This window comes from Thunnus maccoyii, chromosome 4, assembly GCF_910596095.1.
Source record: "Thunnus maccoyii chromosome 4, fThuMac1.1, whole genome shotgun sequence".
NCBI classification, from domain to species: domain Eukaryota; kingdom Metazoa; phylum Chordata; class Actinopteri; order Scombriformes; family Scombridae; genus Thunnus; species Thunnus maccoyii.
The window spans coordinates 32,894,305-32,920,539 of NC_056536.1; the positions used below are offsets into that span (position 1 = coordinate 32,894,305).

General features: G+C 39.1%; 2 protein-coding genes across 5 annotated transcripts in view; one reads left to right on the forward strand and one right to left on the reverse strand.

Moving 5' to 3' along the window:
* ptpn18 (protein tyrosine phosphatase non-receptor type 18) overlaps positions 1 to 15,598 on the reverse strand; it is a 34,134-nt gene extending 18,536 nt beyond the window's left edge. For both annotated transcript variants that reach the window (XM_042409344.1, XM_042409343.1), the window contains exons 1-9: positions 15,527 to 15,598; positions 6,645 to 6,753; positions 6,273 to 6,349; positions 5,287 to 5,382; positions 5,015 to 5,053; positions 3,856 to 3,924; positions 3,249 to 3,311; positions 2,493 to 2,635; positions 1,397 to 1,463 (exon numbers count right to left, since the gene is read on the reverse strand). In XM_042409344.1, coding sequence (XP_042265278.1) covers positions 1,397 to 1,463; positions 2,493 to 2,635; positions 3,249 to 3,311; positions 3,856 to 3,924; positions 5,015 to 5,053; positions 5,287 to 5,382; positions 6,273 to 6,349; positions 6,645 to 6,753; positions 15,527 to 15,598 — 735 coding nt within the window. The remainder of the gene's footprint in view (positions 1 to 1,396; positions 1,464 to 2,492; positions 2,636 to 3,248; positions 3,312 to 3,855; positions 3,925 to 5,014; positions 5,054 to 5,286; positions 5,383 to 6,272; positions 6,350 to 6,644; positions 6,754 to 15,526) is intronic.
* A 3,411-nt stretch (positions 15,599 to 19,009) lies between these two features.
* Positions 19,010 to 26,235, forward strand: part of gripap1 (GRIP1 associated protein 1) — a 59,412-nt gene continuing 52,186 nt past the window's right edge. The window contains exons 1-2 of one of the 3 annotated variants that reach the window (XM_042408243.1): positions 19,010 to 19,203; positions 24,197 to 24,263. In XM_042408243.1, the coding sequence (XP_042264177.1) occupies positions 19,156 to 19,203; positions 24,197 to 24,263 (115 nt within the window). In that variant the 5' untranslated portion in view covers positions 19,010 to 19,155. The remainder of the gene's footprint in view (positions 19,204 to 24,196; positions 24,264 to 26,235) is intronic. The other 2 variants (XM_042408244.1, XM_042408245.1) reach the window with 2 other exon arrangements.

Consider the following 26,235-nt stretch of genomic DNA (forward strand, 5'->3'; position numbering starts at 1 on the left):
AGCTGAGCAAGTTAACAAAATTGGGCAGTTTAGTTTCCCTGCTACTGCAGTAATTACGGCAGCCTTAGGGGACTTTATCAGCTTTGACTAGGCTGCTGTAATTAATGTAGTAGGAGTGCAACTGACTTTAAACGGCGGGAGGCAAGACGCTCCGCTTCTGACTCGCTGCCGGTGGAATAGGGCGCCGTGCAGAGGACGGAGCAAAACCGCATCGGAGCCGGAACGCAGCGCACACGCGGACCCGGTGGAATCCCGGGGTGAGATAGCGACTATGTTTTATTCTTCCCAAAAACAAATTATTCAAAAAATATTTGTATGAAACAAATATTCGTAAAAAAACTCACTATTTGTGCTTTGCTGTGTAACGTATTTGTATTCGGACACAAACCTGGTGAACACACTTCTCTCTGCTGATGGTTGAAAGAGACAATAATTGTTACAGATTGATAATATTTTCTCCTCTTTCCTTACTGATGGCATATGTTACCTCAAACATTTGATCTGTGACAACCAGAACATGTTTCCTGATAAGAAATTGATTCCTAAACACTTATTGTTTTAAGAGATTTGAGGTTGGTGAAGAATTACAGAGTCAGACATCATATTAAAACACATGTTCAGATGTTGGATCAGACGTTACGGCACCAGACTGATCTATTTATATGCATCCTATGACCTAAAATCTGGAATATCATAATACATGATGCTTTTATCCCTCCTGTTGGGTCAAATTTGACCCGTTTTCAAATGTTTTTATATCAGAATTATGGATTTCTTTCATCTAATTACCTGAAAATCACGTGGATGGTAAAAGTAAAAGTAATGATCACTACATTCATTGAATTTTGGGTGTTTTATTATAAATGTATAGCATCTGTGGACTGTTGTTAGGGTTATATGATGTATTATTTGATGAAGACTTACATGCTGCTGTTTTGCATTGATCAGCTCGTTTATTTTAGACTCTTTGATACTGAGTGAGAGAGATGTTTTAAAAAGTTTATGTGGTGCAAATGTTTGAAAATAAACATTTTAACCTCTTTAATTTAGCTTTACTTTATTTTTTATTTATTTCTAGTAATTGAGAAGAGTTATATTTACACCGTACAGTGTTAATCTGAGGGTAACACTGAAACGATCCCGAGAGAGAGTTAACATCTAACACTACGTAAGAAAAATAACACTGGTTAGTGTTAAAAGAGGCAATAATTACACTAAACTAGTGTTAAGATATCAACTCTCCAAACACTCTGCGGTGTGGAGACACTCCAGAACGTGTTGAAACCGGTTCTGACGACGTTAATTTGGGTTTTGTGTGTTTTTCTGTTTGTCTTTGTCCTGCTGAACGTCGTGTTAAAGTGATTCAGTGGTCGTGTGTTGTGTTATCATGTGTTACCTTGGAAACCAGCAGGTCATGGATGTAGTCGAGAGCGCAGATGACTCCTGTCCTCCCACAGCCCGCACTTTAACACACACACACAGAAACACACACACACACACACACACACAAACACACAAGAACAGATGCAGCATGTGCATGTTAGCTCTGCCATCGTTAGCAGGTGTTACCTGCTGCATATTCACAGCCTCCTGGTTTCTGTGTGTGTGTGTGTGTGTGTGTGTGTGTGTGTGTGTGTGTGAGAGAGAGAGAGAGATAAACTGCCATATGTGTGATACGGCCTGTTGAATGTTAATGACCATCTGACCTGCTATATGTACTCCTGGCAAAAACAAGTCTCAGTAATGATGTGGAATTAACAGCCGTTTAGAGGCGCATGGAGTGTGTTCCTGTGTGTGTGTGTGTTCCTGTGTGTGTGTGTGTGTGTGTGTGTGTGTGTTCCTGTGTGTGTGTGTGTGTGTGTGTGTGTGTTCCTCTGTGTGTGTGTGTGTGTTCCTGTGTGTGTGTGTGTGTTCCTGTGTGTGTGTGTGTGTGTGTGTGTTCCTATGTGTGTGTGTGTTCCTGTGTGTGTGTGTGTGTGTGTGTACCTGCAGTGTATCAGCAGAGGCGAGGTGTGTGTGTGTGTGTGTGTTCCTGTGTGTGTGTGTGTGTGTGTACCTGCAGTGTATCAGCAGAGGCGAGGTGTGTGTGTGTGTGTGTTCCTGTGTGTGTGTGTGTGTGTGTGTGTGTGTGTGTGTGTACCTGCAGTGTATCAGCAGAGGCGAGGTGTGTGTGTGTGTGTGTGTGTGTTCCTGTGTGTGTGTGTGTGTGTGTGTACCTGCAGTGTATCAGCAGAGGTGAGGTGTGTGTGTGTGTGTGTGTGTGTGTGTGTGTGTGTGTGTGTACCTGCAGTGTATCAGCAGAGGCGAGGTGTGTGTGTGTGTGTGTGTGTGTGTGTGTGTGTGTGTGTACCTGCAGTGTATCAGCAGAGGCGAGGTGTGTGTGTGTGTGTGTGTGTGTGTGTGTGTGTGTGTGTGTGTACCTGCAGTGTATCAGCAGAGGCGAGGTGTGTGTGTGTGTGTGTGTGTGTGTGTGTGTGTGTGTGTGTGTGTACCTGCAGTGTATCAGCAGAGGCGAGGTGTGTGCTCCCTGGCTGTTTCTGGCTCTCACCAGCAGGTCCAGGACTCCCGCAGCCTCGTAGGGAACATCGTGATCCGGCCACGACAGGAACTGATACTGAACCAGCGAGCGGCTGTTCTGCAGGACGACAGAGTTCAGACACTGAACAAAAAGACACTTTAGGGGAAAAAATGTAGAAACAAACACACACTTTATTATTTTATACAAAGACTGGAAGCAGGTGGAACTTCTAGTTAGTTTATTATTATTATAATATTATTATTATATCCATCAGAAAAACAAAAGAATTTAACTTTAACAAACATATTACTACCTGTATATCTATATTTATTCATAATTTATTACTGTTTTCACTTCAATTTGAAGTTTGGACAAACACTCAGTAACCACAATCTTGCTAAAATCAAATCCAAATTCAAACACTTTATTTATGATACAGCGAGCAATTTAAAGCAACCTGGTTTACAAATATGAAAACATAAAATTATGACGAAAGCCACATTTTCTGATAATCAGAGTAATCAGGTCATTAGTAATTATTTTATAGACGTCCATTTCTGGTCTTGAATAAAACTAACAGGTCAGAAGTGTTTAAGTGCAGCTGAACAAATATAAAAACATCATCAGAAAAGAACATTCAAAGATGTTAAAGTTGCAAAAACAAACTAAACTAATCTAAGCTGATCTAATCTAATCTAATCTAATCTAATCTAATCTAATCTAATCTTACTTGCTGGTAGGTGACAGTCAGAGTTCTGATCACCATGTCTTCATTGGGACGTGACTCCTCCTGCTGGAGACACGAAGGAACAACATGTTTATTTATATGTAAACATACAGAGTTCGTTTTGACGTGTTTGATACTTTAAATCATCTCCGTCAAAATGTCTCAGAGCCTCCAAACAGCATCACAATCACTTCTTCTGTGTGTGTGTGTGTGTGTGTGTGTGTGTGTGTGTGTGTGCGCGTGTGTGTGTGCGTGTGTGCGTGTGTGAGTGTGTGTGTGCGTGTGTGAGTGTGTGTGCGCGTGTGTGTGTGAGAGTGTGTGTGTGTGTGTGTGTGTGTGTGTGTGTGTGTGTGTGTGCGCGTGTGTGTGTGCGTGTGTGCGTGTGTGAGTGTGTGTGTGCGTGTGTGAGTGTGTGTGCGTGTGTGTGTGTGAGAGTGTGTGTGCGTGTGTGTGTGTGCGCGTGTGTGTGTGTGTGTGCGTGTGCGTGTGTGTGTGCGTGTGTGTGCGTGTGTGTGTGCGCGTGTGTGTGTGTGTGCGTGTGTGTGTGTGTGTGTGCGTGTGCGTGTGTGTGTGCGCGTGTGTGTGTGTGTGCGTGTGTGTGTGTTCTTACGTTGCAGACAGTAAACGGTCCAAATGCAGCAGACTGGTGAACTGGAGCCCAGTAACACTCACACTTCTTCTGCAGAGGACAAAATGTGACGACATGATGTTCATAAACACATTCAGATGTTTCATGTCTGCAGTAAAGAAATCATTTAAATATTAAATTAAATAGAAATAGAAATATACATATACATATATACATAACATAAATATACTTAACATTTCCTCATTATGTTAATACAAAATGTAACTCAGGTGGTATTACGTTCCTTTGTTGTTACAGATTAGGATTAAATAAACGAAGCAGCAACGTCCAGGGCTGAAAATGAAGCTAACGCGTTAGTGCCAAACGCTGCAGTTCCTCGAATGGCCACTCCAAAAGCAAGTAAGTACATTTTGTTTGAATGGTTTTAAGACTGTTTTTCGCCACCGAAAATTAGCATTAGCATCATCACAGTTAGCTGTAAACTGTAAACACACCATGCGGATCAAACTAGCAGCTAGCAGCTAGCAGCTAGCAGCTAGCGTTAGGGTCAGCTCCACTCTCTTGTCCAGAGATGGTCACTTGTGGCTCCAAAAATCAAACATGGCGACGTTCATATCGTTAAACTCACAAATCAATGTATGACGTCACGGTGACTACGTCTATGATTGAGCTTCAAATTACAAGATATTCTCATCATAACATCGATAATTAAATAATGAATTTACAAATAGAAAATCAATACATTTAAAAATTTGCCGTGTGCTTTGCGTGTCTGAGCAGAAACTTTACAAACTCTGTTCACAATATAATCTGCAGATGTTTGTCAAACGGTTCATTTGAACAGAAGCATGCGGAGATATTTCACGCCGTGCTGCAGTAGTAGCTCTGCTAACCTCCGTTCTTCTTCTCTCACATCTTTTTCTTGCACCTCCTTACGTTCCTCCCATATGAGGCACGAGGATGCAAGTGAGGGAAACATTCATAACAAATGAGAAGCGTCCTTTGTCCTTTCTAAGGTCACCTGATTTCCTCCTTCGCTCTCATGTGACCAGAGTCATAATTCCTTTGTTAGAAATGTTTTTGGTTATTTGTTGTTGTCTTAGAGGACAGTCTCCTTTCAGAAAGATGCAGAAACAGACTGAAATCAGACTTTTCAAGAATTTTTTTTTTTTTTTTTTACCTTTCCCATCTCTATCTCTCTGCAGGCCATGACTATCACCTGAAACACACAAACACAGTGTCAGACATTAGACAAAACCTCCTGAAAAAACTAGTCATCTCAACTTATGATGTTGTTTTATTTAAGCTTTGACTTCTTTTTAACTTTTGTATTAAAATGTTTTATGTTTTAATCTTCATGTATTATTTACAGATGGATAGAAACAGTGTATATCTGTGTGTATATATTTTATGACCCAGACTAATTCCTGGATATTAACTGTGTGTTGTGACCTTGACACCGTGCTGCCAGATCATCCTCCAGAAGTCAGTGAGTGTGGAGCTCAGAGGACCCTGAGAGGCGATGTAGCTGCGGTCTGCTGTCGCCCCCTGCAGGAAAAACACCCACATTACAACCTGAACAGGAACAACAATCACTGACAGACAGACAGTCAGAACATCAAAGAGTTTCAGACGGAATAAACAGGAAAGAAGAGAGATATGTATGTTTTTCTTTTATGTCCTCTTTGGATGGTAGACTGCTTCCATGGATATAACAACAGAAGATCTGGACAAAATAATCAAAATAAAAAAGAGTAACACACACAAAAAGCTCTAAAACTGCAACATATAAAGAAACATAAATATTCTTAAAGTAAAAAAATATACATATAACTGTAAAAAATACTTTTTTGAAAATAGAAAATACACAATAATGGAGGTTTTTTTCTGTTCTTGAGGCATTTTTATTGTTTTAATGTAAAAAATATTGTTAAAGGTATAGATCATTTTATCTCATATTCTGACTTTTTATGTCCTAATTTTGACTTGATGTATCATAATTATGACTTACAAACTTTCCTTTTTTTTAAATTTTCTTTTACTTGCATTAATGAGCCTCCGTAGAAATGCGGTTGTAACATACACAAAAAGCTCTAAAACTGCAACATATAAAGAAACATAAATATCTTAAAAGTAAGAAAAACATTCGTATAATCATCAAAAAAAAATAAAAAAAGAAAAGAAAACAGGGAATGCAAAATAATTTGATGCATTTTTATTGTTTTAATGTAAAAATATTGTTGATAGTACGTATCATTTATCTCCTTTTATCTCCTAATTTTTACTTTATCTCATAATCTTTACTTTTTATCTCATAATTATGACTTGATGTATCATAATTATGACTTACAAACTTTCCTCTTTTAATTTTTTTTTTACTTGCATTAATGAGCCTCCGTAGAAACGTGGACGAAAAGAAGGAAGGAAGCAGTTGTCACCTTGATGAAGCTGGCGTTGATGTAATCAGAGTCAGAGTCTGTGGTCGGCAGAGACAACATCACCCGAGACTGGTCATCTACACACACACACACACACACACACACACACACACACACACACACACACACACACACACAGTTATCATTAATGTATTTGCATCAGTGCAGCTTTGATTTTCTTTGAGTTCCTCTTTTGAGTTTCTTGGTATTTCAGTCCTGTACAAACTTTCACAGAGGAAACAAACACACACACACACACACACACACACACAGAAGAAGAAGATGATGGAGGATGGAAGGACACACAAGGAACAAAGAAGAAGAAGAGGGGACAGGAAGTGAGGACACAGATAAAGCAGGGTGTCTTCATACATGGCAGGATGTCTTTGTATCTGTTCTTCTTGATGTTTTCCTTCAGAGCTCCGGTCTCGGAGGTCAGACTCAGATCTCTCTTTAACAGCGAGGTCTGTGAACGCACCACCTGCCACACACACACACACACACACACACACACACACACACACACACATATAGAGGAAGGTTAGTGTGTGCAAAAAGTTTTCCATTTCTTATGTAAATTATAATAAACACACTTTAGTATGATGATAATAAAAAGACAGAAGAGCCACAGACCGCAGACTATAATCTAAACTCAGAGTTCATGACAGCAGCTGCAGGAACAACAAAAAAAGAAAACAGAAGTGAAATTGAAGACATTTTTTTTTAACTTTGACCAGAGCCATGCTAGCAGTTTCCCCCTGCTTCCAGTCTTTATGCTAAGCTAAGCTAACCATGTCCTGGCTGCAGCTCTGAACGACTTGACAAAGTGTGTCTTAAAGCAACAGTCAGGAGCCCAAATGAACATTAAAACCTGTTTTTCTTGCTGTAATCATTCCTCCTGTTCATACTGACCATTAGAAGATCCCTTCATAATGACCTTACAATGGAAGTGATGGAGGACAAAATCCACAGTCCTCCTTCTGTGCAAAAAATGTTTTTAGTACAAAAATACACCTTTAAAGCTCACTGAGTGACAGGCTGTATCTGGTTTGTTAAATCTGGTTTTAGTGGCAGTTCTGCGTGTCATGAAATGTTGTGAGATGTTTCAGGGAACGTTGTTGGTCGTCAGAGAAGTTTCAAATCCCCGGCAGATATGGCGGACGCCGCTGCGTCACGGCTCACACAGTGATTCATGATTCAGTAAACGCGTCTGAAATCACGATGCAACGCGTTCAAAGACCTCTCGCTGCTGCTGTTTCTAGAAATCCCTCGTGATTTATTTTCTCTTTCACAACCTTTTGATGCTGATGAGTGTGAACCTGAACCGCTAACCATGTTATCACTGTGTCATGGGCACGGTTAGATATAACCGCTGTTACATCATGGGTAACAACTATCTGTGCAGGAGAGGTTGGGTTTGTTGGGGAAAGTGTCAAAACTCACATCCTCATTTTCTCTGCTCGCTCTGTAACACACACACACACACACACACACACACACATTAACAGCCTGACGTTTGGACTGTAATGTGTCCTTCATGCTTCCCATTTCATGGGTCACATGACACACACACACACACACACACACACACACACACACACACACATAAAGACTTTTGATTTGTTTCTTTATTGTTAGTTTATTTACATATTTTGTCGGTGGATTCAAGGAAAGTCTCACGTTTCATCATCGGCTGCAGCAAAGAAATAAAAACTTTAAATCTGTGTTGAGGATGATGATGAAGAAACAGCCGCTGCAGAGGAAGAAGATATAAAACAGGTACAACTTGTCAGTAGATTCGTTTTCAGTTTGAATATCTTCACTTATCCTTTAAAAATAAACCTGAAACCAGCTGCAGGGCGGAACTAAGTACATTTAGTCACGTATGTTTCTTTACTGCATCTTTAGTTTGCAGTTGAGTCTTTTTTGTATAAAATCAGGTCTTGTTCTTCAGATCCCAACACTCGCACCGGACGAGTCGTTTCAGGAATAACGACAACAAGGAAGCTGCTGCTGCTGCTGCTGCTGAGTTAATAATGAATCAACCTGAGAGTAAGAGTGAGTGTGATCAGAAAGAATGAGGAAGCAGGATTATTGACTAACTAACCTCAGTTGCCAGAGAGAAAATAACGGCCGACCTGCGGACTCACCTTAAAGCAAACACACACACACACACACACACACACACACACACACACACACACACACAGGAAAACACAAAAACTAACTGTGTGTCTGATTTAAACTTCCCTGAAATCAACCTGAAAGGTGAAGAAACACCCACATTTATATTTTAGGAAAACAAAGTAACTGTTGTGTTATTTAAAATAAAAATTAAAAATAAAAAAGGTTGTCACATCCTCTGAAATGAGACAGTTTGTTGGAAACAGGAAGTGATGTAAACTGTGGAGGTTCACAGAACAGCAGCTAATAAAAGACGATAAACGTACGATCGAAAAATAACACCGAGACTGTTTCAGTCTGACGGTTTGTCTCCACCTTGTTTTTTTTTTAGTTTGTTTCGTGTTAAAAAGCGTCTCTGTGGTTCCTTTTTCACAATAAACAAGCTGACGATCCGTCTGCCTCTGACGCTGACGTTTAATGAACTTATAGATTTATAGAGATGTTTGTTCTTTCTTCTTCTGTGTCTTTGAGTAGCTTGATGCTCTATAAATAAAATGTATTATTATTATTATTATTATTATTATTAAGAGGTTTTTTTAAGTCTACAAAGGTTTGGTAGCATAAATATGATTTTATTCTGCTTTTCTCTTCTTTTATTCATCTTGTGACCCTTCGTGAGGTTCCTGAACCGCAGATTGGGAACCGCTGCTCTAATGAGTCAAATTAAGAGTAAAATCGTTCTTGGCTGATCAATCAGAGATATGGATCGATCATATATCATATATCATATATCATATATCATATATCTGCCATATTGTGTCTTTATTATTTTAAAGAGATTGTTATGCATGTTTTTCTGTAAGAAACATATAATTATCGTTTTTAAACAGTTTTATTTGTGTGAAATCTTTAAATCTGCAGGAATAACGAACAACAATCTAATATATTTATAATATAACGTATAAATATATAAATATGGATGAAATAACAGGAAGTTGTGCTGCGAGACGTTCTGCTGCTGATCAATGAAGATGATCAGAAAGTGACTGATAATCAAATCAATGCAGGTTTAATCTTTGTGGTTTGTTTGATGAACATGAATATAAATCGGTGTAACGTCTGATCAGACGTCAGTGAGGTTATTGATCCTGATCACTTTTACACTCAAAACTAGTTTGATTAACTGTTTTTATTCTTAAATTTGTGAGAATTTCTTCTTTTATCTTTTACTGAAGTCTAAAATGTTACTTTCAGGATTATAAATAATAACTAATGATTTATAATCCTGACAATAACTCTGTCAGTAGCTCATTAAAGTCATTTCATCCAGATTATAAAAATACAGCCCAGTTAATCCAGTTCAATATTAAAGCTCCAGCAGATATTTTAGACGATGATATGTTTCCATCTCTGCAGCAGCAGTTTGAAGAAGGTTCTTTCTCAGTGTGTGAAATATATTTACAGCTTGGACCCACTAAAAGCTGCAAAATCATGGCTGCTTATTGTTCTATGTTTCTGTAACTGTAATGTTTATTTGTATGTTGAGATGTTGAGATGTGACGTCTGATGTATCCGTCTGGTGCAGCAGCTGCTCGCGTTGGTCACCACAAACTATGAATAAAGGCAAATAATACGTTGAAACTCTGCGGTTCTGCTTCTCTTTTGCATGTTTGAAAAGGTGTGAATGAGTCCATATGCAAAATATTTGTCCTTGTTTATCCAGCAAAAAAAAAAAAAAACAACCTTCCTCTATCAGTAACAAACATGAAACATGGAGTTGCAAACCAAACACTAAATAATTATCTAGATGTGTGAGTTTGGGATCTTTTTAGGTTCAGTTCGGACGTCACTACCACTCCTGAGATGTGCAGCTGTCCACATACTTTTGGCCACGACGACGAAAACAACAAAACAACAAACTAAAAAGGATTGACGCCACCGGACGTAAGTGAGGAAATATGTTTACATATCTAATCTAATAAAGATCCACTTACTAGCTTTTCCAGAGCTTTCAGCTGCGTTCAAAGGTGCTTTACTTAACTTCACGTCTGTGAGGCACTTTGTAAACTTGAGAAATGCTGTTTAAAGGTGCAGTGTGTAGAATTTAAAGCAGAACGGACTCGGCAGAAATGGAATATAATGTTAAAAAGGATGTTTTAATTAGTGTATAATCACCTGAAAATAAGGATTGTTGTGTTTTTTTTACCTTTGAAACAGTCTTTATACCTACAGAGGGAGCAGGTCCTCTTCTACGGAGGCCGCCATGTTTCTACGGTGGCCCAGAACAGACAAACCAAACACTGGATCTAGAGAGGAGCTTTCACAGCCACTGTAGGTTCTCCTACACATTCAGTTGGTTGTAACCTCACTGCTAGATGCCACCAAATAAAGTATATTGTGTGTGTGTGTGTGTGTGTGGGTGTGGGTGTGGGTGTGTGTGTGTGTGTGTGTGTGTGTGTGTGATGTGAACTCTTCTCAGCGTCGAACCTTGCAGGTTATTTTCTGTCTGTTTCTTTTCAGCCACCGACATTTATTTAGAGCCTGGTTATGTGAATATGAACAGAGACGACGACAGATCGGCCGCCGCTTCACTTCTCTTCTTTCAGTTCTGAGTTTCTGATTTTAAACACAAACTGTCACAAGAACAAATTTAACCAGAACGAGCTTCAAACTGGAAACATAAATATGTCTGCAGACCTACGTGGAGAAGACTGTAAAGGTCACTGAGGCTGTAAAGTCTGAACCATTAAAGAAAATGTATGTTTATGTTTATGTTTATGTTTATGTTTATGGGTGTTTATTGAATGTTTTTATGCATTTTTCAAGCCTGAAAATGCCTAAAAATGTGAAATGTTTAAAAATCTTAACATATATCATCAGACTTTTAAAAGGCTTCTGAATGTATTGATTTTGCTGTCCGGCGAGCTCCTTCCCAGCACCTCCTGTTACAGCTCGATCCTATTGATCCTATTGATCCTATTGATCCTATTGCCACAGATATATCTATAACCAGTATATCTATATAAGCACCACTGGTAGAGGGAAAGTGAATGTGGAGGTTTCCATCTAGTCGATCCAGCCAAATTAAAGTGATCATTTAATAACATTACTTACAAACTGATCACTTTAAAAGATCATTTTACAAACCTGTGACATCATACGCAGAGATTAGAATCTTTTCTTTGGGGTTAAAGTGAATGAACACATTGGAAATGCAGATACTGTAAATCTCTTGATAAAGATAAATGAACAAAAGCTTTATTCCATGTCTGTACAGATAGCTGAACAATTCAATAATTTATTATCAATAATACATGTCGCTTTATTTTTGCTTGCAGTTAAACAAACATGTTAAAGAGGACAAATTCAGCTTTTAGTGATTTCCTGTTATTTCTATCCTGTTCGGTGTCGGATGTGAAACACTGAGGTGAACGTATGTAGAGACGCTGCCTGTGAGTCAAAGCTCAGGTTTCAGCTGCCCTGATGCTTCGTTTGCAATGTTTTTATTTGTACGGATGTTTGAGAAGTTTTAATTCGGAGTAAAGAATCAGAATCTGTTTATTAGTCGAGTATGCAGCATACAGAGAAAGTGTCTCTCAACAGAGAAGAATAAAAATACAATAAGACTAAAGTAATGATAATAATGAAATAAACAAAGTAGTACTAAAATCACATTTAAATCTGTTTACAGAATGGAACAGTAATAGTTAAATGAAATATTGATGTACAAAGAAAATATGAACTGTATTGTGGATGAAGAGATGAAGTGTATGAAATATATGAAGGTGACAAGAAGAAAAATTAAATGTGACATAAATATTTAAATTATGTAACAGTGGAGGTTGAATGCGATGTGCAGCGTTCAAGTTGCAATACACGACATTCAGCCACTAGATGTCACACTACAGCACCGACATCCCAGACCGAAACAAACATGTGTGTCGCAATAAAATTGGAAAAACTCGGACCAAACTGTCAGACCGGGCCGATCTGATCACATATGGATCGAGATTCTGTTGCTGTGTCGCCTGTTTCTGCCTCAAATGCTCTCAGGAACATATTTTAGTTACTGTTTAGCTGAAATATGAGAAAGTTTGTGACGCAGCCGCCATCTTTGAAACAGACGTGGAGGACACAAAGGGACTCACATGCACTAACATGCACGCTCACATGCACTAACATGTGGCTACCAAAACAAAGAACAGAGAAGTGAATGTGACTTCATTCTCTGCTCAGGACGCCATTACTCCAGTATTGTCTTTACATAGCAAATAGTTGTTTTCTGACATCCAGTGAGGCTCAGTGTCATTTATTGGACCTTTAAATGATTGAAGAGCTCCGACTGTGGACTGTAGTCAACTCTACCGTCTTGAGGGTGTTTAGCTCCAGGCTGTTATGGCTGCACCAGGATGTTAGCCGTGCCACTTCCTGTCTGTACGCAGACTCGTCCTGGAGTTTTGAGGAGCTTTACAGAGGAGCTTGTGGATAAAAAGACATAAAATCCTGCTGCTATAGTTTGTTTATGTAGCCTCCGGAGCTGGAGAAAGCTTCCTGACCAATCAGAACAGAGTGGGCTCATCAGGAGGCGGGGCCTTCAAGAGACAGGAGCTAAAACGGCCTGTTTCAGACAGAGGCTGAACTGAGGGGCTGCATAAAGTGCAGCTAACATTGTTTTGTAAGACTTTGTTCAAACTAAATAAAGTTGTAGAGAAAAAAACGAGCTTCTTCCTGTATTTGTTGATGTTGTCACTCCCGCCCCCCCGGACACATCTGACCAATGAGAGGAGAGAATGTTCTAACTTTAGGTTTGAAAACGCCCTCAGATCTCTGAATGTTTCACACAAAGCAGCCTGACAGTTTATCAGATTATTGGCTGCAGCTTGTTTGAATAGTGAGTGAAGAGATCAAACCAGAGACAAAAACAGCAGCAGGTTTTTCCAGGAAAGCAACAGACTTATTCCCAACACTGTGTGTGTGTGTGTGTGTGTGTGTGTGTGTAGCAGGAAAAGACTGACCTAAACACACACACACACACATATATATGATGATGAAAAGTCATGTAATGTGACAGGATGTAAACATAAATACATGTAGATATTTATATGCTGGGCAGTGTCTGATACACTTCACCAGAACTAACCTCAAACCTCAAACCTCAAGCTCTTCTCAGCTCTTTCTCACCTATTTTTAGGTCCTAAAGCTCTCATACGTATGTGAGAAAGATCTTTTTTTTTTTAATCAGACAAGTATAAACATGTACTGGATCTGGAGCTTCCTGTGTAAAAGGAGACAGCGGTGAACGGTCTTTCATCTCGCCCTTTAACCCTCATCACTGCTGTCTTATTCAGTCACCGTCTTTAAGTTACACTGATGATGAACCATAACAGGCCTCATATCCAAAAACAACAAGCACAGTGACAGGAAGTAGGTAGCCCCTGCAGTCACTTGGTACCACAACACTCAAAAAAACCAGCAGAGACAACTGACTCCCATTTAAAAAGCTTCAACTTCTCTCTAGAAATGGTTCTTCTCTCTAAATTCAATCCAAAAATATCAAAACAGGGGCCTTTTTAAGCATAATGAGTATGTTTTAAGTACATCTTGCTGATGATACTTGTGTTCTTTTTCTTATTTTTTACATTCTCGCAGTGAGTCTGAGGTGCAAGTAGTACGTAAAAGTAGAACAACCACGATGTAAAATACTCGGTTGCAAGTAAAAGCACAACAAAACGCACTTAAAGTATAAAAAGTAAAAGTTCTCATAATGCAGTTTATCCCTTTAAGTGTTATATTATTATGATTATTGTTGTTATTATTTTGCATTAACATGTAGTGGTTGGTTGAGGTGAAGGTAAATGTGTTTCTGCTGGAACAGACGACGGTCCATCCGTCTTTGTATAAGAAAAGATCCCAGGAGGAAGCAAAGACTCATGGGACGTAATCTCTACCGTTACGTTCATACAACCTTTTAAAATCTGGAGCTGAAAGCACCAGAATAACTGAAAATACACATTTTTAATATGTGGTCAAGAGTGGCAGCGACTGCTGAATGACTAACTTACAAATACAGGAAATTTCTATTCTGCAACTTCAAACACAAACGTTTCATTCTGAGGAATTTTACTGCAGTGTGAAGTATTAATACACATCATACACATGTAATATACACATATAGATATTTAGTCATATATAAGTAGGACACATGCACTTTACATACACTCATGTTTTATACTCTTCTTCTTGTTTTATTGCTTTTACTATATTCAATATTTCTTTTCCTGACTGTGTTGTCGAGGAGTTCAGATTTTTACTCTTGTATATTTGTGTAATGAAACGTAAGAAACTGAACTAAGAAATCCCTCATATTATGTAAACTTCCTTTATGTATTGTCCCACATTCTGAGTCTTTACTTACAAATTTACTTGAGTTGCAGCTTATTTTAACTACTTTATATACTGTTGGTAGTTTAATTTGTAAAAATTGTATTTTATAAACTGAACATATATGTTTTATATGTGCATCTTAATCTTACAATATAATTAGAGCTGTTATAATATCATAATATCCTTTATTTAAATTGCACTTAAAACACATAAAAACAGAAAATACACAGTGCAGCTACAAACTAAAACACGTTTAACGCGATGCAAGTGTACTCTCATACTTCAGTACTTTTTAAAATTATTTATAGTATTTATTATTATCTGGTATTTTCAGGTATTTTATGCCTGTACTTTGTGTGATTTAACGTTTTTTTATAGCAATGTTAATTCTGTCCCTTTACATTTATAATGTGGATAAATAAATAAGTCAAAGCCAGTTTATGAAAATGAGTCTTTAAAAGAGGACACAGACGTGTTAAATATAATATTAGAAAGAAGTGTAAAATAGCATAAAACTGTTGAACTAACAAATACTTCAAATTTGCACCACTTATAAGTTAAAGTACTTAGTGCTACTTTACTTTAAAGCATTTAGATAATTCTTCCTCTACTGTCCCGACCACAACATAAACACACTCGACTCTAACCACTAAACCAAAGGCCAAGCTGCTCTGTAGAAACTGCGAGTGTAGAAATGTCCTCACAGCTTTCACACGGAGACAGAGAAATGAAAGACAGACACTCACGCTGTACTCCTGATCCACAGTCCTGGGATCCACAGTCCTCAGAGAGGACAGCAGAGACGGCAGCAGCTCCATATCGCATCGAATAACTTCCAACAAGTGTCAGAAAAAAAAACATCCAGCAGTGGAGCTGACCTGCACTCCTCTGACTGACTGTCAGAGCTGTGACAGCAGACAAAACTGAAATTGAAATATACCGCTCTCCCTCCCTCCCTCTCTCTCTCTCTCTCTCTCTCTCTCTCTCTCTTTTAGTTCTCTCTTAACGTCTGTCTCAGTTCTGTCTCTGTATTTAACCCTTTCTAGTTAATAATTAACTCTATAATTGAGCTCTCTCTCTCTCTCTCTCTACTACAGAACGAGGAGGAAGTGTTATGAAATTAAATGACAAACAGTTCAGGATCTCATCTTGATTACTTCACTGAGTTTTAATGACCCAGGGTGTTTCCTTCCTCAGGGCACACAAAGCCAAACTCACAACCCTTATACACAATGTGTGTGTGGCCATAGCAACGTCAACCAGACAACCAGTTTCACCTGTGTGCGGGCAGATATGCAAACATCAGCGACAGACCATTAGAATTAACAGACAGCTAGTTGTGTGCACGTGCTGCTATATTTAGGCCTCTTCTTTCCTTTATATGACATCCTGTGTCATTTATTCTTTTTTTTTATTGAGCTCTTGTGTCTCAGCAACGAGAAACTGCTCTCGCTCTAATTCCGTCTTTTATCTTCCTGTCCACACCTCAAGCTGTTGTGTACTTTGAGATCAGCTTGTCACACTCTTGTTGTCACACTTCCTGCCTCAATCCTTTGCCCGTTCTGCGTCTGTGTCTGCCTTCAGCCTCGAACTCTGGTGACCGTCCCCAACATCCACACTTGCAGTATTTACAAGCGGTCAAGTGGCTTGACTTGTGTGATGTGTTTACTGTCACGGCGTCCGAGTGTCTGTTGAGAGCTCAGAGTGGTGTGGAGATTTATCAGAGCTCACTGAGACACTATTGATTAATAAGGACATCCCGTCACTCTTGCAAATACAAATACTGTGCAAGGTACAACGAGCTCAGAGTAAACTCAACCAAACAGTGTTACAGTAAAAACAAACATTCATGAGCTAAGATGAGAAACACAATTAAATACAGTTTTCTAGAAGCAGGTCGGTTTAATTTAGGCAGAATAAAAGAGACATAATATGATATCATTTTGAATGATTTCTGTCTGATAACATTTTTAAGAATGGAACATATTTCTCTACATCTTTCACAATGGATATGATGTTTAATATTTATCTTGACAGTATCAGATATTACTCTTATCAGTCCCATTAAGAAGGACAGATTAATTATTAATATTGTGTGATGACCCTCGGTGGAGATTAAGCTGTAATTTAGTTTTTGGATACTGATAATAATATTCATGCTAAATCCAACTTATAAATTTAAACTTCTTATGTCTGTTGATTATTGTTATTGTCCTAAAACCAGCCAATAGCTGCACTACTACTGTTGCTACTCAGTTAAGCTTTCTTACCATCAGAAATGGGGTGCCACAGGGGTCTATCCTTGGTCCACTGCAGTTTACATTATACATTAATAAGATAATTCCTCCTAATCAATATTTAAATGTTCATTTTTTTGCAGATGATACACTTTTATATGTTCCACTCAGCTCGGGCTCTGACTCCTCTTCAGTCTACCTTCGATGCTTTTCAATTATCACTCCTTAATCACAGACTAGTCATAAATGCAGAAAGTGGTGTTCTCCACCTCCACCAGTGACTCTGACTATCCTGCCATTAAAACTTTTAATGGCAGCCATATTATTCTTGCTGAGTCATACAAATACTCAGGAATTTGGCTTGACAGCAGACAAACATTCAAGATTCATATTCAACATTTGACTCAGGAATTAAAAATCAAACGAGGCGTCTTGTGTAGCATTAAAGATCGTCTGTCTCCCTTCAGCTGTAAAACTATTGTGCAATATTGTCTGTATTGTCATGCTGCCTCATCAACACTTCAGCAGTTAAACCCTGTGAATCATAATGCGAATGTTGTTTCTTCTATGAATGTTTCTTGTTCTCTGGTATCTCTCGGAAAAGAGATGTTAATCTCAAAGAGACTGCCTGATTAAATAAAGATTAAATAAAATAAAAACCTCTGCCAACAAGTGGACTGGTGTGGACCGGTGTATACACTCGGGTGTGAATATAATTTTAGAGTGGTGTTAGAAGTGTGGGTTAAGTATCTGTTAGTATGTTTCAAACACCTGTCAATGTGTGAACTCGCACTTCTGTGTTCAAGGCTGCATATGTGGGTCTTGTTTTTTTGTCATTCTCCAGTTGTCCACCAGACTCTCTTGCCAGGTTCCCACACCCACCTGCTCACCTGTTGCCACTCCCCAGTTATCCTCTGGTCCTCTGCCATCTGTTCCCTGCATGTTGTCTAATTGCCCTCCAGCCATCTGTACTGGTCGTCCTGTTCCTGTCTTTACCTGTGGTTTAGACCGAGTACCTGTGTATGAGCTGACTGCTTGTATTGGCCCTTCTGGAGTTGTTTGCTTGTTAGGGCTGTTATATCTATCTATCTATCTATATGAAGAAATTAAATCATGTGTTTGGTGAAAAGGTAAAGAATAAATGAATAATATAAAGAATATAGTGTGCAAGGTTGAATTAGTACAGGCATTGATAAGCTGTAGCAGCGTTCATGAACATGGATTGTGCAAAAGAGATCAATTTAAGTCCTTTGATCCAGGAAATTTAAATTTTGCGACCGCAATAATTAATGCAAATCCAGGAAATCTCTGCAATATTTGCCAGACTGCACCTGCTCTGCATGAAATGGCTAAATCTCAACAGGCCACACCTGATTTAAACCGATTGTCGCATTTTGTGACGCAGTAACTGACGTCATCGCAGCGCATTCAGGTGGAAGAAGATAAATGGAACTCGGTATTTTATTTTTTATATATGACTTTGAGCCCGTGGTTCTCATGTTATGAAAATATATCAAAGAATTAGACCTGAGGTATAGTTGTTTCTGTGATATGCAGTATGCTTTTCATCCAAGGAAGTGACTGCATATGACTTTTTGCATATTCAAATCACATTATTTTCCTTTGCTTGCAGTTTTTTTTTCCAATTCCCACAATTTTACTGCAAAAAGAGCACATAAAACATTGCAATTTGTGGCCTATCGCAATATTTGAGAAAAGCTGCTGCAAAATCAAACATTTTTGGCCGCAATAATCACAAAAAAACCTGGAGGGACTGATATTTGACTGTTATTAATTGGCAGAAAAATTAAAAAAAATCAAAAAGTCTAACATTGAAGCAATTTTTTAGCCAAAAGTTTTGAAAATAACGTACATTATTGGATTAAAAAATGTTTTAGGCTGCCCTGTCATCATCTTCTTTGACTGACGGGCAGCGGACGGTTCAGTTTGGCTCCAGCTGAAAACACCGGAGCAGATTCTCGGTTCTCGGAAACAGCGTCAGAGTGAGCGCTCTGTGCTCTGTCGGTTCTCGGAAACAGCGTCAGAGTGAGCGCTCTGTACTCTGTCCGCCTCTGTGCTGCTCTCCTCCTCCAGTATACTCCGCTAGCTTAGCCTGCTAGCTAGCAGCCCAGGTGAACATGGCCATGTCTCAGGCTCTGTCAGAGGAGGAGTTTCATCGGATGCAGGTGAGAAAAACACGACAGCTGTTATTTCAGGTCGGTGGGCTGACGCACAGGTAGCTGTCAGGTCTGTGAATAACACCTGTCATGTCTGTCAGGGACGTTAGCTCCTGATGCTAACCGTTAGCCGTTTGGGTGGGAGTAGTTAGCTCGGCTGTTTGTGTTGTTGCACAGAGAGCTGAAGGCATTAATTTAATAATGTCAGGGAGGTGACGGTCAGTCTATGCTGAGTTATTAATCTGACTGATATATCTATATATCTGCCAGCTAGCTAATATGTTAGCATTCACGGGACAGTCGCCCTGATGAGAGTCACGGGTCTGAAAACTGAGTCAGCTAACAGACAGCCTCAGTGTTAGCTTAAACATAAAGATAAACATTATTCTCATTCATAACACAAACAGGTGTACAATCAGCCACCTACAGTGCTGCAAAGTAACTAAGTACATTTACTCAAGTACTGTACTTTAGTACAATGTTGAGGTACTTGTACTTTACTTGAGTATTTCCATGTGATGCTACTTTCTACATTTCAGAGGGAAATATTGTACTTTCTACTCCACTACATTTATTTGACAGCTTTAGTTACTTTTCAGATGAAGATTTGACACAATGGATAATATAACAAGCTTTTAAAATACAACACATTGTTAAAGATGAAACCAGTGGTTTCCAACCTTTTTGGCTTTTGACGTCTTACAAAAAGCAGTGTGTAGTCGGGGTCACATTTCACATGTCTATGAGTTGTTAACAGCTCCACCAAATAGTGATTTTTCCCTCTAAACTTCTCACATGCTTTCATTTCAATAAATGATCAAATGATCCAATATTTCAGCAAAAATCAAAGATTAGAGAAAAAGTCCAAAAACTGAAAACAGATTTGTGTATCAGAACTTTGTTTTTTCTTCTTTCCTCTCCCATTAATCATCTCATGACTCATAAATCTAATGATGTCATATATCAGGAACCAAACCACCACTTTTACTGCAATACTTGAACTGCATCCTGCTGCTAATACTTATCAGGGTTGAAGTATTAGAGGGGTTATGATGTCGTGGGGTTCGGTTCTTTTTCATTACTACAGAATTCATTTTTTAAACCATTTTTACAGAAGAATAAATTCGGAACAGGATTAGAATTGATTTATATTTTAAATATTGTTTCTAGAGCAGCAACAGCAATGTTTATAACAGCAAAGTCACCACATAAACTCAGTAATATCTCACTGGAAAGAAATCGAACATGTCAGTAAAATAAATCATTTTTCTGACATGAAAATACTGAGTGAAGTTTAGAAAGAAGAACACAGACATCAGTCAGTATCAGTCCTTCCTCCTCCTCCTCCTCCTCCTCCTCCTCCTCTTCCTCCCTCTGCTGATGTGACTGCAGGTTCTGCTGGTAGAGAGGAAGAGCAGGTTTGTCTCAGCCAGCAGCTGAGTTTAAAAGAATTAAACTAAGAAAAACAGTCAGACTACAAACATACAGACGGACAAACAGGTTGAAATTTAGCTTTTCTGCATGTTTATGCTTGTTGGACAGAACAGCTGTTTTGATATATTACTTACTGGCTTTTTACTTTACAATAAGGAGCGTAGTTGTCGTCAACTTGAGTAAAACTTCACTTCACCTGGTTCACAAAATACTAATCAGAGAGACACATGCAGCCTCTCCGCTGCACCTGAGTCTGATGGAAAACTCTGCTTATGTACTTTTACTGCAGTAGGATTTTTCATACAGGACTTTGACTTGTAATGGAGTATTTTTACATTGGTAGTTTTACTTAAGTAAAGATCTGAATACTTCTTCCACTGCTGGTAACTGACTGTGACTGTGGATCCGAGGACAGTCAGACTGACACCTGTCAACACGCTACCTGCAGACACCCACGTTGTTTACTTACAGAAGGTTTGACAGTCAGCTGCAGTTAACAAGGTAAACACAGCACAGCTTAAACTACAGTCTTATCCAGTAACACGGCAATAAAAGCTGCCTCCATAAACGTCGTCACGTACAGTTTCTGTCGTCAGAGCTGTTGATTCACCTTTATGGCCATTTTGGAGGCTGCAGTTTGTGCTGCTGTTGAATTTTAATGTGTGATACTCGAGAGGTGTTTTTGATATTCAGTCTAGTCTCAGAGACTTTACGTATAAATGATGTGGACAGAATATGAGAAGCATCTCTCAGTATAACACAGAGGAAGGATCTCCTACAGACATCTGCAGGCTTATTCTGGTCCCTGTGAGATGACGCAGTGACATCTGTGGTCATCAGTGCTAAAATGACGGTTCCATCATGTTTATAACTCGGCGTGCGCTGGAGACGGTTGTATGGTTGCAGAGTTGGCCCAGTGAGGGTTAAAAACACTGTTTACTGTCAACATATCATTATATTTATTTATTTATACATTAATGGACGGGTTCACAACTCTTCAAGTCTTAAATCTTGAAGGGCGACACCATCCGATCAGTCGATTAATTGACTGATTGTTGCAGCTCTAAATTAGCGCCGCTATGAAAACATCACTGTAGAATAAAAGCAAACGGCTGCATGAGAAAGTCTCTTCCTGTTCTGTCAGCTGTCAGTCCTTCACGCCGCAGCTTACTTTATAAAACTTGATCCGATATTTGATAAAACTGTAGGCGCAAGCTGATGGTTAGCGGCTGATGTCAGTGTACACAGCGCCACATATCTCAGCTTTCAGGTTCGGACAGGAAGTTAAAAGACAAAGTTCAGGGTCGGAGCACTTCCTTGTTACTAAAAGAAAACAGACAAGGACGTTATCTGCTTTACTGTGAAAGCCAGACTGATATAATCTGTATCAGCTGCTTTACGGTACAGTGGAAACCAGCAGCCGCTCTGACTCTGATTAACATCCACAATCAGCTCACATGTTGTGAGTTGTGAGCTCCGTGCTGCGCCGTCGGACTGTCGTTACCGTGCACCGCTGTCAGAAATGTGCTGCTGGCAGGTGTAATTATGTGAACTGAACACCGCGGTGTCACGTTGGACTGTTTAAACATCGCTCTGAGCTGTTTTATAACATCTCTGACACACTGATGAAGGCTGAAGATGTTCTGTGTTTTACACTGATTCACTGACTTATTAACTTTTTCTCTATTGATCTGTTTTCTTTCCCCCTAATATCAAATCTGTTTAACTAGTTGTTGTTCAGTCCAATGTGTTTTAATATAATTCATTTATCAAATCTCAGTGTTTCCTCTATAATAGTACGAGCCTGGCAGGCCAACGACCTCCCCGCCAGGCCAAAAAACATTCTTTTAAATGCCAAAAATAACACCAAATATCTATTCATTCTGAAATCAACAGCGTTTGGGAGCCTCTGAGCTGTTTCGAAACGTGAGTCAACATCTGTGTCGTTGCCTGAGAAACTGCAGGTGAACGTGTTTATTTGTCCTCCGCTCCACCACTGCTGGATGAGTCTGGAAGCAGACAGCAAAGCTTAACTTTACCTTTAACGTCAGTTGTTTTTAGTAAGTCGTCAGTCTGGCAGTAAACGTACAGAACAGACAACAGTGTGTCAGTTAATAAATGCTGCAGCTTGTCAAGACCAAGAAACGTCTGTTGTTTCCACAACTGCTGGAAAACTGAAGGGGGTTAGCTCTGAAGTTAGCAACAATGGGTTAGCCTAACATAAGCCCCGCCCCCCCGCCCCCCAGCCATGCCGAACCACTCAACCTCGGGGAAACACATCAACAGACAGATGCTAAAATGTTCTGGTTCCAGCTTCTTAAAGGATCCTGATTTTCTTCTATTTTTCTTATTGTCATTAAATGTTTGGAGACGTGCGAGCAGAAAGCAGGTTTAGTGAAAACTGAGTTTGTTCATCCTGAGATGTGTCATTATGAGCGTTCAGTTCCAGAGAGAGAAACTTCAACTCCTGCTCAGTTAAAAGTGAAACCTGCTCACCGACTGTTTCCTCCTGCAGAGCCTGAAGCAGCGTCGTTCAGTCCGTATCGAAGCGTCTTCGTCAGCAGAGCTTCTCACACTCACAAGAACTCTGTTATGCAGCAGTCAGTCGTTTCTCTTACACAACATGAATTCACCCACAGCTCACAACAAAATCTTTGCATTGTGATCTGTGCACACTGATCAGAACACTTCCTGCACCTAAATGTTTATTACACATAATATTCAGACACATAGGATCAATTAATAATGATCTATCAGTCATGATGTGATTGGTCGCACTGATGGAAACATTCCTGTCATAGTTTTCATGTCATATGTTCATATGTTCTCAGTGAGCAGCTGCAGACTTGTTTTGTCCCCATCAAAGCTGAATAAATAGATTTAACATGTAAAGTATATAAATATAACCTGATGTACAGATAGAAAGAGAACAGTTGAGATAACTTCTGTTGTGATTTGGCGCTTTATGAATAAATTGACTTGATTTATGAAATTCAAATCTGGTAAATGATGAATTAATGGCTCTCTGACTCAGGTTCTGTTTGTCTTTTTTAAACATAAATGTGTCAAACATGCATTAATATCACTACGTCCACCGGGTTAAGATGGAGATTCTACCTTTTGTTTTCCTGTTGCCATGGTGAATCGTAGTATCTGAGCTCCATTGATGAAGACTTTATTCATTCATCAAACGCTCTGATCAGCTGTTCTGGATCCAAAAGTTTCCTACTCAGAGTTTATTAAACTCTGTGTTAGTGTTGTGTGTGTATCAATACTTTAATGTGAATATTTTCTGTTTGTCAGGACAAAACAAGACGTCTTGTGCTTAAACAGCGATTAAATCATCATTTTTCACAATTTTCTGACATTAGAGAGACCTAACGACTAATTATTTAATCAAGAAAATAATCAACAGATTTATAATGAAACTAATGGTGCTGTGATAATGATATCAGATGTTAATATGATGATTGTGTGTGTGTGCGTGTGTGTGTGTGTGTGTGTGTGTGTGTGTGTGTGTGTGTGTGTGTGTGTGTGTGTGTGTGTGTGTGTGTGTGTGTGCGCGCAGGCTCAGCTGTTGGAGCTTCGGACTCAGAACTATCAGCTGTCAGATGATCTCAGGAAGAATTCAGCTGGTAAAACATTTCTGTTCTTTATATGTTGACTGTTGATGTTTGTTTTGTTTGTTCCCTCTTAAGGATCATTTAATAACTGTAAACTTTTTCACCTATAATTTTATAAGAATTTTTGAATGGAGGATGATTATTATGATTATTATGATTATTATGATTATTATGATGCATGTCCATGTAAAGTTTCATTCTGTATGTTTTTCTTACTTCTCATCCAATCACAGTTAAACTGTGTAAAGTTTAAACAGTGAAAAATCGATGCTTTCTCTGGTTTGGTTTGTTTTCCTTCAGCAGTGCTGAACATTATTGGTCAATAATTTGCAGCAGCAGCTGTGTTTTGGATGAAACTTTTATACTACTGAGAGAAGTTTTTTTCTTCAAAATGAGTCTGTTTTTGACCCAGAAATTCCTAATATTATCAACATCAGTATAGTCTTAAAGATGAAACTGTAAGCTTTCAAACAAGGTGTTACATGAATATAAATTCACATAGAAAAATAATTTAATATGAAAACATTTATGTATGAATTATTACGCACAGATCAGGGCTCCCTCTGAGAGGCTGAAGGTGCTGTTTGCTTCGTTTTATCGTCTCATCATCACCACATTAAAGTCGAGACATTTTCCTAATAACCACACGACAGATTTAGAGGCCTGATAGACTTCACACGACAAACGAGGAAACACGTTGTGACATCAGTCACCTTCATTACAGTTGATTTTATTCTAACTCGTATTTAATCAGGAAGTCTCTCTGAGATAAAGCATCTCTTACAGTATTTTATAAGCTTTTGATAATTGATAATTGATTATGGCTGAAAATCAGTTGAGGAAATGGCTAACAGTTAGCCTCTCTAACAGTTGGCCTCTCTAACAGTTGGCCTCCCTAACAGTTAGCCTCTGTAACAGTTAGCCTCCCTAACAGTTAGCCTCTCTAACAGTTAGCCTCTCTAACAGTTAGCCTCTCTAACAGTTGGCCTCCCTAACAGTTAGCCTCTGTAACAGTTAGCCTCCCTAACAGTTAGCCTCTCTAACAGTTAGCCTCCCTAACAGTTAACCTCTCTAACAGTTAACCTCTCTAACAGTTAGCCTCTCTAACAGTTAGCCTCTCTAACAGTTAGCCTCTCTAACAGTTAACCTCTCTAACAGTTAACCTCTCTAACAGTTAGCCTCTCTAACAGTTAGCCTCTCTAACAGTTGGCCTCTCTGACAGTTAGCCTCTCTAACAGTTAACCTCTCTAACAGTTAGCCTCTCTAACAGTTAGCCTCTCTGACAGTTAGCCTCTCTGACAGTTAGCCTCTCTAACAGTTAGCCTCTCTGACAGTTAACCTCTCTGACAGTTAACCTCTCTAACAGTTAACCTCTCTAACAGTTAACCTCTCTAACAGTTAACCTCTCTGACAGTTAGCCTCTCTGACAGTTAACCTCTCTAACAGTTAACCTCTCTAACAGTTAACCTCTCTAACAGTTAACCTCTCTGACAGTTAGCCTCTCTGACAGTTAACCTCTCTGACAGTTAACCTCTCTAACAGTTAGCCTCTCTAACAGTTAGCCTCTCTAACAGTTAACCTCTCTAACAGTTAACCTCTCTAACAGTTAACCTCTCTAACAGTTAGCCTCTCTAACAGTTAGCCTCTCTAACAGTTAGCCTCTCTAACAGTTAACCTCTCTAACAGTTAACCTCTCTAACAGTTAGCCTCTCTAACAGTTAGCCTCTCTAACAGTTGGCCTCTCTGACAGTTAGCCTCTCTAACAGTTAACCTCTCTAACAGTTAGCCTCTCTAACAGTTAGCCTCTCTGACAGTTAGCCTCTCTGACAGTTAGCCTCTCTGACAGTTAGCCTCTCTAACAGTTAGCCTCTCTGACAGTTAACCTCTCTAACAGTTAACCTCTCTAACAGTTAACCTCTCTAACAGTTAACCTCTCTGACAGTTAGCCTCTCTGACAGTTAACCTCTCTGACAGTTAACCTCTC